This window comes from Cervus elaphus, chromosome 4 (assembly GCF_910594005.1).
Source record: "Cervus elaphus chromosome 4, mCerEla1.1, whole genome shotgun sequence".
Lineage (NCBI taxonomy): Eukaryota > Metazoa > Chordata > Mammalia > Artiodactyla > Cervidae > Cervus > Cervus elaphus.
The window spans coordinates 62,397,559-62,413,423 of record NC_057818.1 but is presented as its reverse complement, the minus strand read 5'-3'; the positions used below and the strand labels follow the sequence as shown (position 1 = coordinate 62,413,423).

The 15,865-nt window shown below is 39.2% G+C and overlaps 1 protein-coding gene across 1 annotated transcript in view; it reads left to right on the top strand.

Annotated features, from left to right (window-relative positions):
- The first annotated feature begins 5,040 nt into the window (after positions 1-5,040).
- The window catches only part of LOC122690256 (putative protein ZNF720), a 40,057-nt gene continuing 29,232 nt past the window's right edge, over positions 5,041-15,865 (top strand). The window contains exons 1-3 of the mRNA XM_043897339.1: positions 5,041-5,143; positions 7,853-7,979; positions 8,486-8,581. Of these exons, the coding sequence (XP_043753274.1) occupies positions 5,087-5,143; positions 7,853-7,979; positions 8,486-8,581 (280 nt within the window). The 5' untranslated portion in view covers positions 5,041-5,086. The remainder of the gene's footprint in view (positions 5,144-7,852; positions 7,980-8,485; positions 8,582-15,865) is intronic.

Below are 15,865 nucleotides of genomic sequence, written 5' to 3'. Positions count from 1 at the left end.
TCTATGGCAATTCCAAAGGGGGGACAAAATTGCTCGATTATTTCTTTTGCCTTACATTTCTATTAACTCCTCTAATATTGTATGGACAGCCAGATTTGGCAATACAGGTCAAAAACAATCCTTATGGACATCATTGGTATTTGAATATGCCCTACCAAATATAAATATCAAAATTAATAGTAAAAGATTTTCTGGTCTCCTTGGCAGTGGATATAATATTACTATTATTTCCAAACACTTATGGCCCAAATCCTGACCTATACAAAAGGTCTCTTGCAAATTGCAGGAATTTCTCAAACCAAAGTTCAAGAAATTTATCAAAATATTCAAATCTACCCATATGATAGACCAAAAGGCCAACCTACAACATTAAGACCTTATGTGATAGATGCACCCCTTAATCTAATAGGAAAGGACTTACTTATGCAATGGCAAACTCAGATATACATTCCACATTTTTCCTAGGGGCCACTGCTCATTTAACAAACAAAACAATTATTAAAACAACTGAGAAAAATTATGAGCCTATTTGGACAAAGCAATGGCCCCTTGTGAAAGAAAAATTACAAGCTACTAAAGAACTTATAAACACACAATTAAAATTGAAACATATTGAGGAATCTTGCCCTTCTTGGAACTCTCCTATTTTTGTTATAAAAAGGAAATCTAACAAATGGTGTCTCTTAACATACTTTAGAAAAGTTAATTCTTTTATGAAACCTATGTGTGCATTACAACCAGAGATCCCATCACCTATTACTATTCCTCAAAATTGGCACATTATCTTTTTTTCTTTTTTTTGGTGCTCCAGGTGAGGAACGAATGGCACATTATTATTACTGATTCACAAGATTGCTTTTTTAGTATACCTTTACACCCTTTAGACCGGGAGAGATTCACTTTCTCTCTCCCTTATCCTAATCATATCGGGCCTCATAAAAGATTTCAGTAGACTCTGTTACCTCAAGGTATGCTTAACAGTCCTGCTACTGCTGCTGCTAAGTCACTTCGGTTGTGTCAGACTCTATGCGACCCCGTAGATGTCAGCCCACCAGGCTCCCCCATCCTTGGGATTCTCCAGGCAAGAGTACTGAAATAGGGTGCCATTGCCTTCTCCATAACAGTCCTAGTATTTGTCAAAATTTTGTAGCCAAGGCTTTACTTCCTATGTGACAGCAATTCCCTCATGTATATATCATTAATAATATACTATAGCTACAAAAAGGAGAAATAATATTTTTGACACTGAATGGCCATGATGTTCTTTAGACTCTGGAGAAAGCTGATTAAAATAAAATCTTTTTTGAAATTGCAAAACTGGTTCTTCTTGCACGTGCAGTTAGGAAAAGGTTAACTTGTTAAAATACTTTTTTAGAGCTCCAGTTCTGCCTGAGAAACAAAAATAGACCTAAGAAAAAGCCTTAAGTTAACTCTTATCATGTCCTTGGATACATAGCCCACTCTATCTAGGACTCCAGCCATTAACAAATTGATGGAACTCAAAATAAATAAATAAAAAAAGAAAGATATTTTAAATTTCAAACGGAGAACTATGCCTATCTATCTAAAATTATCTATGTTTCAATATATGTCTTTGTTTTTGGATAATATGACGTTAATAAGCTCTATTTAAATTCAGCTTCACATGAACTGAAAAATATTCAATATTAAATATGTTTATTTAAATATAAATATAATTTAAATATAATTATTTGTTAATCTAATTAAGACATGTCTTAAGTCAATAACATTATATGATACTTTTATTATGCCTTGGTTTAAGGTAAGCTAAATTTGTCAACAAAAAGGTAACTCTTTATATATATATATATATATATACAAATATATAAATGAGATGAAAACTTTTAGATAAGCTTTATTAAAAATAATTATATTTTTAATAGAATAATCTATTATTATAATCTAAAACAATCGCTTAAGATTGGAGTAACTTAAGTTTCTAGAGTTATACTAAACTAAATAATAAAAGTTTATTAAACAACTAGGTCATTTCCAAATGAATAAGATTTTAAAACATTAATTACTGAACATTAACTTCCTCTCACAAAAAGTTTTTCTTAGAGAAAAACTAAAAAGATTTTAAGCTATTAATAAACATAAATATAAATATATATTTATGTATGTAATATAATATGATTTAATAAACATATTTAACAATCTATAAAATACTAACATACAAGACACTTCATAGTTGCTAAAGAAAAGTAAAATATATGCTTTTAATAGAAAGATATAAGAAATGGCAAATAAAATGATGAATACAAAAATATTAAAAAGGTTTATGACAAATGAAAGAAAATTTTATGGCAAATAAATGTAACTCAATGTCCTGAACTTTCTACCTCTCCCTTCTTACATGTCTCGATCAATACAAATTCTTCTTTTCTAGGGGCAACACCTCTCTAAGGTAAAACTACACAACATGTTATAACCCACCTATCAACTTACTTCGCGATAATGAGAACACCTAGTTCTATAAAAGCAGTCAATGGCTCTGCCTATATTTCTAAGTAGTTCAAACAATTTTTACATTCATTCTCTATTAAACAGATTACAAACATTCCTTATAATCCACAAACACAAGACATAATTAAACAAACACATTATACACTGTAACTGCACACAAAAAATTAAATAAGAGGAAATACACAGGAACATTTTCATCTTCCTTATCCAGAACAAACTTTACTCTCTCGAACCTCCCTCCCACGATCTCCGTCTCCCCCCTCTAGCCATCACGGAGCCCCGCGCTGAGCTCTCTGTGCTATGGAGCAGCTTCCCACCTGCTACCTGTTTTACACATTGTGGTGAATAAATGTCAAGGCTATTCTCTCAACTGGGCCCCCCCTCATTCTCCCGCTGTGTCGACAGGTCTAATCTCTATATTTGTGAAAAAAAGTTTTGACATATGTACATATGGAATCTAGAAAATATTATTGATGATACATACTCTTTAATGAGCAGGACTAGAGCTGCAGACATAGATATTAAGCTTTTTTATATTAAGCTTTCAAGGTATAAAATACATAGACAATAATTCCATGCATTTTACTAAGTGAAGGAAGTCCATCTGAAAATGCCACAAGAAGTAGGATTTTTACAACATGGCATTTTGGTGTAGGTGAATGTTCTTATGTGTTCCACTGTGTCTGAGTGGGACCCAATGTACTGTAGCCTGCCAGGTTCCTCTGTTCGTGACATTTCCCAGGAAAGAACACTGGAGTGGGTGGCCATTTCTTCTTTCAGGGGATCTTTCAGGGGATCCTTATCCAAGGATTGAACCCATCACTCAAGTCACCTGCATTGGCAGGTGGATTCTTTACCTGGAGCCACCTGAGAATTCATTCGGAAATTTTGTAGAGATTAAAATGGTCAGTGGTTGCTCTTTGTGGCAAAGGAGGGGCTATGAATACCCTGAGTTCAGGATCATGAAATGATTGTGTTAAACTGTTGTAATGGACACAGGTTTTGTAATGGACACATACATTTGCCCAGCCCTAGAGTGAACACCCCTAGAAGAGAAACATAGGGTGAAACTAGAAACTTCGTTTTATGTCTATGTATATTCATCAGTGGTAACAAATGTACACACTGGTGGGGACATAAGTAGGGAGATTGTCCTCGTGAGGGAACAAAAGGTATATGGGACATCTCTGTACCTTAGTCTCAATTCTGCTGTGAAACTAAATCATCTAAGATAGTCGTACTGGTGCATGCACAGTGATTATTTTTTAGAATATATACTACTAGAAAAATGGATATGCTCCTATCTTTAATTTTTCATTAGTCAATTATCCTTTAAAGACGTCAGAAAACAGAACTGTCCGTAAAGAACAGAGAAGAAATTGTAGCGAATGATTCATAAAACCTGGAAATACAAACATGAAGTAGAGCAGCAACATTTTTCTGTTGGTGAAGAAAGTGAAGGTGAAGTCGCTGAGCCCATGTCTGATTCCTTGCAACCCCATGGACTGTAGCCCGCCAGGCTACATGGGATTTTCCAGGCAAGAATCCTGGAGAGGGTGGCCATTTTCTTCTCCAGGGGATCTTCCAGACCCAGGGATCAAACTCGGGTCTCCCACATGCAGGCAGACTCTTTACTCTCTGAGCCACCAGAGAATCTGTTTCATGTGTTAATTTATGGGTAAGTTCACTTATGACTTAATACCCATCATTGTTTCCTTGGTTGGTCACCGGATAGATTTTAGGGTATCATTTTCAAATGCATCTGTCCCTGCACATACACACTGTTAACCCAACGTCCACTGCTGCCCCTGGTTTATTCTCAAAGAAATTGTGATGGAAACACCTCCAGGCTCCTGGTTTTGCTGTAGCAGACCTGCCACCTGAAGAGAGGTGTTCAGAGTGCAAATCATTTTGTGCAAACCTGTGTCCCAGGTTACAGAGGGGAGTAACAAACAAACCAAAACTAAGGACTCAGGCCATCTTTCCTAGAATCCTGAGGGCAAAGCCTTGCAGGAACCCAGGGTCCCCAGGTGATTCCCACTAAATACTCACCCCTCCCCTCACCTCCACCAAGGGCACAGGCCTTGCAGGGCCACACCCATCCGAGAAAGAGCCCCTCCCCTGGAATCAGGCTGAAGTTCTTTGTTTCTAGAAGATCCCGCTCTCAACACTTGCTTCGGAGCTCTGGGGCAGGCAGAGCTGATGGCTCAAGCTCAGGGCTCCTGGAAGCGGGTCTTCCTGCTGCCTTGTTTCAAAGACCCTCAGAGGCAGCGTCAGGTAGCCCAGAAGTTGGGTCCCTTGTCTCTTGTGAATGGTTCTGGGGCTTGGTCTCTCTAATGCGAAAAGAAAGAGAACTCTCGGGGTGGTCTGGAAAGATTCTGGGGAAAGAGAGCACCAAGCCCAGGATGTGATTAGCATATCAGCTTGATCTTGATTACCCACTACAGCTCTGGGACCGAGGAAGCCAGAAAAGAGCTCAGAAAAGGGAGAGAGAAAGAAGACGTTCTCTTCTTTTCCACAGCAGCAGCTGAAGGTGAAAGAACTGTGTGGATGCTTTTAAAGGTATTTTCTCAGCCTGTATGTGAGTTTGGGACATAATATGCCCAAAGAAGACGCAGAGCAGGAGGAAGAAGACGAGGAGATGGCAGCTTCTCAGGTAAACGTCCTGTCCCGGGTCGGGGGCTGTGTCTGCTTTTCCTCCTGAAAGGGCTGGGCTGAGAAGTTGCACACCTTTACTCTCCGATTCTAATTTTTCTCCCTTGGGGGGTTTGTTGTTGTCAACGTCTTTTTTCCTTTATTTCTTATAATGGTGAAGACCGGCTCTTAGGCTGCTTCTCCCTTGTGTCCCACAGCCTTTTCTTCATTCTATTCTGGCTTTCTGTAGAGCATGATGAATTCTCAAGAAGAATTAATGACTTCCCTTTGTGAGAAATGAACACGGGAATTCACTGGTATCTGAGATTCCCATTGGAATGTGGTTCGTGTTGGGGTCCCAGGGAAGTAGAGAAATGCCGTGATGAGTTTAGGTGGAGATGCAATTCAGTTCTGTAGAACAGGAGTAAAAAAAATGCCCTTATAAATAGAATGAACTCAGCGGTCCAGAATTTCTGAAAAAAATTTCAGAAATCAAAAAAGTACCAGAGATTCTCCTGCTTCAAGAAGAAAAACTTACTATGACATATGCTATTAGGTTACAGATCTTGGGAGCAATATATGCAGTGGAAGAGCATAAAATGAATATTTTTCATAGTAGATTGAGATCATGCTTTTCATAATGTTGTCAAAATACCTGGCAGTGATAATACATTTTCCCATGTACCTCTTACACCATGACCTCAGGTGTTCATGGCTCCTGTGCTTCTGTGAGATTCCCATGCTATGAAATTCTTTTTTTTTTTTTTCCTGTCTTCTAAAAGGTTCCCTGGAGAAGGGAATGACCACCCATTCCAGTATTCTTGCCTGGAGATTCCCTTGGACTGAGGAGCCTGGCAAGCTGCAGTCCCTGAGGTTTCAAAGAATAGGGCATGACTGGGTGACTAACAATTTTCTTGCTTTTAGTACTATGTAGGAATAGAGAAATTTCTGTAAACTTTCAGTAGAGTTGTCTTTGTATATTTGTCTGTGTTTTATGACAGTCTAGAGTCCATAAACTAATGTAAAATTTCAGCTCTGCCATTTTAAAAATTGTTTGTTAAAATATCTTCTAAAGGGTGCAAGAGCAACATTATTGATTTTAAATTATTTCTCTTGCACATTGAAGACTCTGAAAAACTGTCAGAAAGATAGTTCAGTTCAGTCGCTCAGTGGAGTCTGACTCTTTGCAACACCTTGAATCCCAGCACTCCAGGCCTCCCTGTCCATCACCAACTCCCGGAGTTTATTCAAACTCAGGTCCATCGGGAGTGGGTGATGCCATCCAGCTTCTCATCTTCTGTCGTCCCCTTCTCCTCCTGCCCCCAATCCCTCCCAGCATCAGGGTCATTTCCAGTGAATCAACTCTTCGAATGAGGTGGCCAAAGTATTGGAGTTTCAGCTTCAGCATCAGACCTTCCAATGAACACCCAGGACTGATCTCCTTTAGGATGGACTGGTTGGATGTCCTTGCAGTCCAAGGGACTCTCACGCATCTTCTCCAACACCACAGTTCAAAAGCATTAATTTTTCGGCACTCACCTTTCTTCACAGTCCAACTCTCACATCCATAAATGACCACTGGAAAAACCATAGCCTTGACCAGACAGACCTTTGTTGGCAAAGTAATGTCTCTGCTTTTTAATATGCTATCTAGGTTGGTCATAACTTTCCTTCCAAGGAGTAAGCATCTTTTAATTTCATGACTTCAATCACCATCTGCAGTGATTTTGGAGCCGAAAAAAATAAAGTCTGACACTGTTTCCACTGTTTCCCCATCTATTTCCCATGAAGTAATGGGACCAGATGCCATGATCTTAGGTTTCTGAATGTTGAGCTTTAAGCCAACTTTTTCACTCTCCTCTTTCACTTTCATCAAGAGGCTTTTTAGATCCTCTTCACTTTCTGCCATAAGGGTGGTGTCATCTGCATATCCGAGATTGTTTTATTTCTCCCAGCAATCTTGATCCAGCTTGTGCTTCTCCCAGCCCAGCATTTCTCATGATGTATTCTGCATATAAGTTAAATAAACAGGGTGACAATATACAGCCTTGACTATATATTGTAGTCCTTTTCCTATTTGGAACCAATCTGTTGTTCCATGTCCAGTTCTAACGGTTGCTTCCTGACCTGCATATATAGTAGATGCTAAATAGTTAAAATGATTCTTGCTACCAAGGTTACTACTATGGGACCTGTAAAATCTGTAGAACACTTAAAGTTCAAAGTTAAGTATGAATTCTTTCCTTACTATTCTACCTAAGAGCTCTTCAAAATGGTCATTCATGGAGCAGAATTTTCAGCATTAGTAGTTGAAATAAGCTTGTTAAAAATGTGGCACATTGGTCCCACTCCAGAATGTTTGGATTGGAATGTGTTTTTAAAAAATATTTCCAGGTTTTTTTTTTTTTTTTTTTGATAGACAATTTATCCTGTGTCACATGAGTACAACAGTCAAAAATAAGTATGCCAACATTTATTTTATAATTCTTGATTATTTTATAATTCTTCTTCCTAGTCATAATATTTTCTGTAGTAGTTTATGGGTCATAAGTCATCCTCTTTTTCTGGGGTTAAAAATATGGTGAAGATACTACTGTGTAAAAATTATATTCTTGTGTAATAGCAGGCACTCTCGTAAAGGAAAACCAGGTCTCTGAACTTACTGTTTCCATCTTGGGTCACATAAGGAAGTCTTCCCACGGCCCCATGGCATCTGTACTTTGTATTCCAGGGACGGCTGACGTTCCGGGATGTGGCCATAGACTTCACTCAAGAGGAGTGGGAATGCCTGGACCTCGGTCAGCGGGACTTGTACAGGGAGGTGATGTTAGAGAACTACAGGAACCTGGCCTCCTTGGGTGAGGACAACTGCCTTCCAGAATCGCTTACCTACCCACGAGGTTTTGGTTCCTTCATTTCTAGAATGTCTTCTGAAATTGTCTGCTTCCCAGAGTGGTTTCAGATCTCTGCTCTCTAGGGCGAAGTGAGTATCTGTGAATTTAGACAGGAAGGCTTCATGATGGTTTGCTATGCTGGTCAGCTTTGTCTTTCCTGATGTACTCTGCGTGCTTCGTTCTAGGTGAGTGGTAATTGTATACGTTCTGTGGGATTAAATAGTTGCACGCTCTGTTATTTTCACATTTAGACACTTACTTTTGCCTTAGCAGCAGGTGACCAAAATCTCAGGATTTGATTGTTATGTATTTGTTAGTATTCTAGAGGTGCTTTGAATAAAGTATTTGGGGAAATCATTTTCCCGGCTGTATTAACATTCTCCCATGCATTCTCGTCTCACCTGAATACATATAGGATTGGGCACGGATGAATCTCTAAGAACACAAACATTCCTTTCTCTGATGAACAGGACTTGTAGTCTCTGGGCTGAATCCGGTCACCTTTCTGGAGCAACTGAACAATCCCAGGAGTATAAGGAGAGTGGAGACAGCAGCCATACACCCAGGTAGGTGTGAGTAGATGGAGATGATGAGTCAGATGAGAGGTCCAAGGAGCAGTGAGGAAGTCAGCCTTTGTCACGTGGTTTAGGAAGATGTGCCTCACTGGAAATGATTTGGGAAAACCTAGATTTATTTCTGCTACTGTCAAAGAAATGGATCACCTTCCCCACTCTGTCTCTGAAATCATTCATGACTTGATCTCCAGTGATTCCTTTTTTCCATCACAGTGTGAGCTAAAAGTCTCCTCTTGGCTTGTCACAAACTGCATTCATTGGTTGCTCTTCCATTTCTTGGGGATCCTAGGAAAACTGTGCCATTTATGAGTAACTGTATGACAGTCCTTTTAAAGTTTCTACCTCTAGACAAAAATGTGTGAGTGAAGTCGTAGACAAACTGCTAAACTCCTAGGAATACTAGGGACAGGTTTTTGTTTTCTGATTTATAACTTCCTATCCACTGGGAGCTAGATATAGGACCTTCTAAATAAATCTCAAATTCAAGTAATTTTTTTTTCACTGCAGAAAGCAACACCTGCTGAAAATCAAAGAATGCCCATCTCAGGTTTACTTCAAAGTTTCTCTTTTCCTTATATGATGTTATATTAAATATCTTACGTGCATTGGCCCCATTCTGAAATGCTGACTATGTTAATATACTCAATTACCTCATCGGATTTTAAAATAAATTGGCATAAAACCTTAGCACATTTTCCACCCATATTATTAATGGTTGATTCCAACTATAAGAATTTCTAGATTATATAAAGAAATCTTTTTTAAAAGTTCTAATTGGAATACAGCTGTTTTATAATTTTGTACTACTGTACACCAAGAAGAATCAATTATACCCATCAGCCAGTTCATTCAGTCTCTCAGTCGTGTCCCATTCTTTGCAACCCCATTGATGCAGCACACCAGGCTTCTCTCTCCATCACCAATACCTGGAGCCTGGTCAAACTCATGTCCGTCAAGTCCGTGATGCATACAGCAATCTCATCCTCTGTTGTTCCCTTCTCCTCCTCTCAATTTCCCTCGGCATCAGGGTCTTTTCTGGTGAGTCAGTTCTTTGCCTGAGGTGGCCTAATTATTAGAGCCTCAGCTTCAGCATCAGTCCTTGCAATGAATATTGAGGACTGATTTCCTTTGGGAGGTAGTGGTGTGATCTCCTTGCAGTCCAAGTGATTCAGACTCTTCTCTAAAACCTCAGTTCAAAAGCATCAGGTTTTCAGGACTCAGCTCTCTTTATGGTCCAACTCTCACATCCATACATGACTAGTGGAAAAACCATAGCTTTGACTAGACAGACATTTTTCGGCAAAGTAACGTCTCTGCTTTTTAATATGCTGTCTAGGTTGCTCATACTTTTCCTCCCAAGTGAAAGGCTGTTGATGAATCATGCAAAGTCGCCGGGGTTCTTGACCTCTGGAGAAGAAAAATTCAATCCGGGGCCAGAGACAGGGCTGGATCACTCAGAGCTTTTGTGTAATAAAGTTTTATTAAAGTATAAAGGAGATAGAGAAAGCTTCTGACATAGACATCAGAAGGGGGCAGAAAGAGTACCCCGTTGCTAGTGTTAGCAATGGAGTTACATACTCTCCAGTGAATCCAAAGAATGTCTGGAGCTTGTAAAGTCCTCACCAGACCTACTCCCATAATTTACATTTTAAGATCAGAATTAGCCAGAAGGTTTAATGCAGAGACTGTGCTCAGGCAGGATATACTATTGTTATATAATCCTAAGGAATGTAGAGGAAAAAAAGTAAAAAGTTTGTCCTTCCTTCCTCCTTGAGTATTCCAGAACTCTCTCTCCTTGGGGACCCCTAGACTTATCAACCTACTTAGGAAATGACTCTCTCACACGGAGCAAGTATCTTGTAATTTCATGGCTGAAGTCAACATCTGCAGTATTTTTGGAGCCCCGAAAAATAAAGTCTGTCAGTGTTTCCATAGTTTCCTCAACTATTTTCCATAAAGTGATGGGACTGGATGCCATGATCTTGGTTTTTTGAATGTTGAGTCTGAAGCCAGCTTTTCACTCTCCTCTTTCAGGTTCATCAGAAGACTCCTCAGTTTCTCTTTGCTTTCTGCCATGAGCATAGTGCCATCTGTATATCTGACGTTGTTGAAGTTTTTCCCTGTATCTTGATTCCAGCTTGTGCTTCTTCCAGCCCACCATTTAGCATGATGTAAAGTGAAACTGAATGCTGCTCAGTCGTGTCCAACTCTTTGCGACCCCACAGACTATGCCATCCATGGAATTCTCTAGGCCAGAATCCTGGAGTGGGTAGCCTTTCCCTTCTCCAGGGAATCGTCCCAACCCAGGGATCCACCCAGGGCTCATGCAACATGTGCTCTGCATATAAGTTAAATAAGCAGAGTGACAATATACAGTCATGACATACTCCTTTCCCAATTTGGAACCAGTCTGTTGTTCCACGTCTGGTTCTAACTGATTCTTGACCTGCATAGAGATTTTTCAGGAGGAGGGTAAGGTGGTCTGGCATCGCCATCTCTTTCAGAATTTTCCAGTTTGTTGTGATCCCCACAGTAAAAGGCATTGGCATAGTCAATAAAGCCAAAGCAGATTTTTTCTGGAACTCTGTTGCTTTTTCAGTGATCGAAGGGGTGTTGGCAATTTGATCACTGGTTCCTCTGCCTTCACTAAATCCAGCTTGAGGATCTAGAATTTCTCCGTACACATTCTGTTGAAGCCTCAGTTGGAGAATTTTGAGCCTGCCTTTGCTAGTGTGTGACATCAGTGCAATTATGTGGTCTTTTTAACATTTTTTGACATTGTCTTTCTTTGAAATTAGAATGAAAACTAATGTTTCACAGTCCTGTGGCCACTATTGAGTTTTCCAAATTTGCTGGCATATTGAGTGCAGCACTTTCACAGCATCAACTTTACAATTTGAAATAGCTCAGCTGGAATTCCATCACGTCCACTAGCTCTGCTGGTAATGATGCTTCTTTAGACCCACTTGATTTCAGACTCCAGGATGTCTGTGTCTAGGTGAGTGATCACGCCATCCTGGTTATCATGGTCATTAAAATATTTTGTAGAGGTCTTCCACATAGTCCTGACACCTTTTGTTAAGATCTTCTGCTTCTGTAAGGCCCATACCGTTTCTGTCCTTTATTGTGCCCATCTTTGCATGAAATATTCCTCTGGTATCTTTAATTTTCTCAAAGAGATCTCTAGTCTTTCCCATTCTATTGATTTCCTTCCCATATAGGTCTCCACAGAGCAATGAGTAGAATTCCCAGTGTTTCAAGCATATTTTCAAAGTCTCTCATTTAGTTTCTCAAGAAATTATTAAGTTTATCGTATGTATAATGAGCTTCTTCAGATATTTTCCTATAATAATGTGTCCTTTATTCCATAAAGTGTCCTTCACTTTATGAATAGTTCTCTGTCAATATCTTTAATTATTTTTACATTGAAGCATCTAATAGAACATTCTTGGAAACATGTTTGACAAGAAGTGGGCGAAACAATTATTAGGCAGCTAGGATTTGTGAAAATGCTTGGTGTCTCCACTTCAGATGACTAAAAGCAAGAAGTAATCATTAGATTGCCTGTCTCCTCTTCATTTAGTGGTTCCTGTAGGTTCTCAGCACACTTCTCCCTCTGTCACACATTTCTTTGCCATCTCATTTTGTCCAGTTTTCTGCTTGTAGTCTCTGTTTTGAAGGCTACGGGCACCTCGTTAGTCATCCTTCTGGTGCCTGCAGCTTGGTGCGTGAGATTGGTCCAGATGTTTGTGCTCTGCTCTGTGATGGTTCAGGATTCCTCCACAAGCATCCCATTTATAGAGCCCCGTCCCTCACTCCCGTCCCCTCAGGATGTCTCCTCACTGCCAACTGCAGTCCTCTGCCTGGGTATGCTGTCCGAACCCCACATTTCAGCGCCCAGCCCTTGTCTGCAGCGGTGGACGTGCCTCTCAGGCTGGGTGGGCAGGGCCGGGGTCAGGCCCCCGTGTGCAGGTCTAACTCTGTCCTGCTGCCACACGCGGGTTGCCATGTTCTCTCCCACAGAGAATGAGGCTCTCCTCCTGTCCAAGCTGAGGTCCCCGACGAGGGGCTTCCCCGGATGTGGAGACCGCTCCTCACTTTCATGTCCCCCCAGGGCTGCAGGCCCCATCCCACGTCCTCTCCCCTTCCTTTTCCTTCTTCTTTCTCTCGTCCTACCTGGCTCAGCAGGAATGTATCTGTCCTTGTAGATTTCCAAGGGCCTCTGCTAGTGTCCAGCTGGGCTCTGTGAGAAGTGTTCCATTTCTGATGTATTCTTGATGCCTTTGTGGAGAGAGAAGAAGTCCATGTCCTCCTAATCCTCTGGCATGTTTATCCTCCCTTCTCTATTTCATTTTTGAACTAATGAAAGTTTCATCAGTTTTCTCTAAATCTTTAAGGATATTCCCTGGGAAGAGCAGGTAAGATTACTTATTATTTTCTATCTTTCAGGTGTGTCTCCACAAGACACCTGTGATTTGATGCCAGAGAAACCAAGGATAAAAGATTTGTATCCAAAAGCAAACCTAGGAATATATGAAAGATTTCACCTCAGAAATTTCAATTTAATAAAACACTGGGAAAAAAAAAAATAAAACACTGGGAATATATGAGGGCATATGAAAGACAGACATGTTTATATGGACATAAAGAAATTGAGACAGTGACACATGAGGCAAACATTAGTGCAAAAGAAATGAGCAACATGTGTCACATTGTGGAAAACACCAATTTCAGTCTTCAATATCTGCTGAGAAATGTAAGTTCTTAAGAAAAGATTCACCTCAGCTTGAGAAACATACATGTTCTCTGAAAGGAAACGTGGTATATTTGGAAGGTGATTTAATCTCTACTGCAAATACTCACTCAAACAATTCTGAACGTAGCCCTCATTTAAACATAGGTTCAAGCATGTCTGAACACCTGAAATGTAAAAATGAGGGACAAAACTCACCATATACTCAATTTGAGCGATCTGTGAGCAGGAAGTCATTATTCTTCCAGCAAAAGATATTTCCTCCATTCCACGATATATAGTGTTGATGATAATGGAAGAGATGTAGTCCAACCGCCATTGTTCAATGTACGTCATGATATAGCTAATACGGAACAGCTTTCCACGTGTAATAAAATTATTCAGGCCTTAAGTAAGAGTTCCAGCCCCAGTAATTATAAGGGTATTTATGGTGGATTGAGAAGGTATTCAAGCAATCAAACTGGGTATAAGGTTGAAGGAGACTCAAACCTTATGAAACATCAGGGACCCGAATCTTCACACAGGGATTCTAAAAGTAATAAATGCAGAAATATCTCTTATCAGATGTCAGTTCTTTCTCTAAAGAGTATTCACACCGGAGAGAAGACTTATAATTGTAGTGAATACGGTAAAGCTTCTAATCAGTCTTCAGAACTTGTACGACAGCAAACTATTCAAAATCCACAGAAAGGACACCAATGTAAGATACATAGGAAATTCTTTAATAACTCATCCAATCTAAGTAGATGTAGGAAAATTCATGCAGGAAGGACATCTTTCAAACATACAGAATGTGACAAAACATTTGTCCATCACTCACTTCTTACTCAACATCAGCTTACTCACACTGGAAAGAAATGTTATAAATGTTCAGAATGTGGAAAAGCCTTTATTGCGAGTTCAAATCTTAGTAAACATCACCGAATTCATATGGGGGAGAAGCGTTATAAGTGTACAGAATGTGGGAAGACCTTCATGAACAGTTCTGCTCTTACTAGACATCAGCGAATTCATACTGGGGAGAGACCGTATAAGTGTATAGAATGTGGCAAAGGCTTTAATGACAAACCGAAACACACTAAACATCTGTGAGTTCATACTGGAGAGAAACCTTATAAATGTACAGGATGTGGCAAAGCCTTTAATCAGAAATTCAATCTTACAATACTTCTGCGAGTTCACACTGGAGAGAGACTGTATAAGTGTATAGAATGTGGCAAAGCCTTCAATCACAAATCAATTCTGACTAATCATCTCTGAGTTCATACTGGAGAGACCTTATAAATGTACAGAATGTGACAAAGCCTTTAATCAGAAATCAATTCTCACTACACATATGCGAGTGCATACTGGAGAGAAACCTTAAAAGCATGAAGATTGTGGCAAAGGCTTTAGTCATAGTTGTCATCTCACTAAAGAGCTGAGAACACACACTGGGGAAGAAAACTAGGAATGGAAGAAGTGATGAAAGGTTTGCCATAAGCATGCATCAGAAAACTTGGGAGTTTACACAAGAAACCTACGAAAATGATGTAACAAATATGTAGAAATGTATTTAATCAAAATTCTAATGTAAAGAAACATAAGATACTGCATATTAGAAAATATTTCATCAATCCTCTTTTCTGAAGTTTCTCTGAAGGAGAATTACTATAGGGAGTACTCCATAGTTAAAACTCACAGAAAATGGATATATTAGCATGGATCATGAGATGAAGATTGACGTTTAGAAAGTTAGAATTATTAGCAATGTATGCTTGTTTATAATGATGTGATTTGAGATTATTAGAAGTGAATGTAATTCAATGCTCAAATAATCCATACTATGCTTCACTTCTATAGTGTGTATGCAAACATAGGTTTTGGATGGTTTATGCTTGAAAGATTAGCCTTTTCATATTGTGTTGCAACCATTTCTATCTATTCTCCAATAGAAGATGAAGGATACCATAATGTAAAATGGACAATGAACATCTAAATGGAGGTGTTTGTCATTGATGTGAAATATCGGGAGGTTGCCATGATGTAAGTGATCATGGAATGTCTTCAAGTATTAAAGGAAGACAGAAGTTGGTTATAAATTTTCAATAGGTCTATCAATTGATTTGAAAGAGGAACACCATTTCAGTTCACTACAATACTGATGTACCTTTCAGCACAAGTCATGAATATTACTTGACAGTGTTGCAATAAAGACAGCTTCTGGGATAACCTAGAAATGTATTGGAAACCCTTCCTGGAAAAGGCAGACAAGTACTGTGTATCAGGTTTACTAATTGTTTCCTAGGCTTTGTTTGTACACCATAAAAATCAGAAAAATGATATCTTTCTCTGTACTTTTGAAATGTATTTAATCATGGATCATATCATGGATTATTAAAAGTTTTATGTCAACTATGTGTGAAATTTATACAAGGCTATTAGTAGAAGTGAATGGTTTTTAGTGTTTCAGTTGGTTGTAATGAATAAATGTTAATGCACAACCAACAGAAACCTTCACAAGAAACTGTGGAAAATTCTTA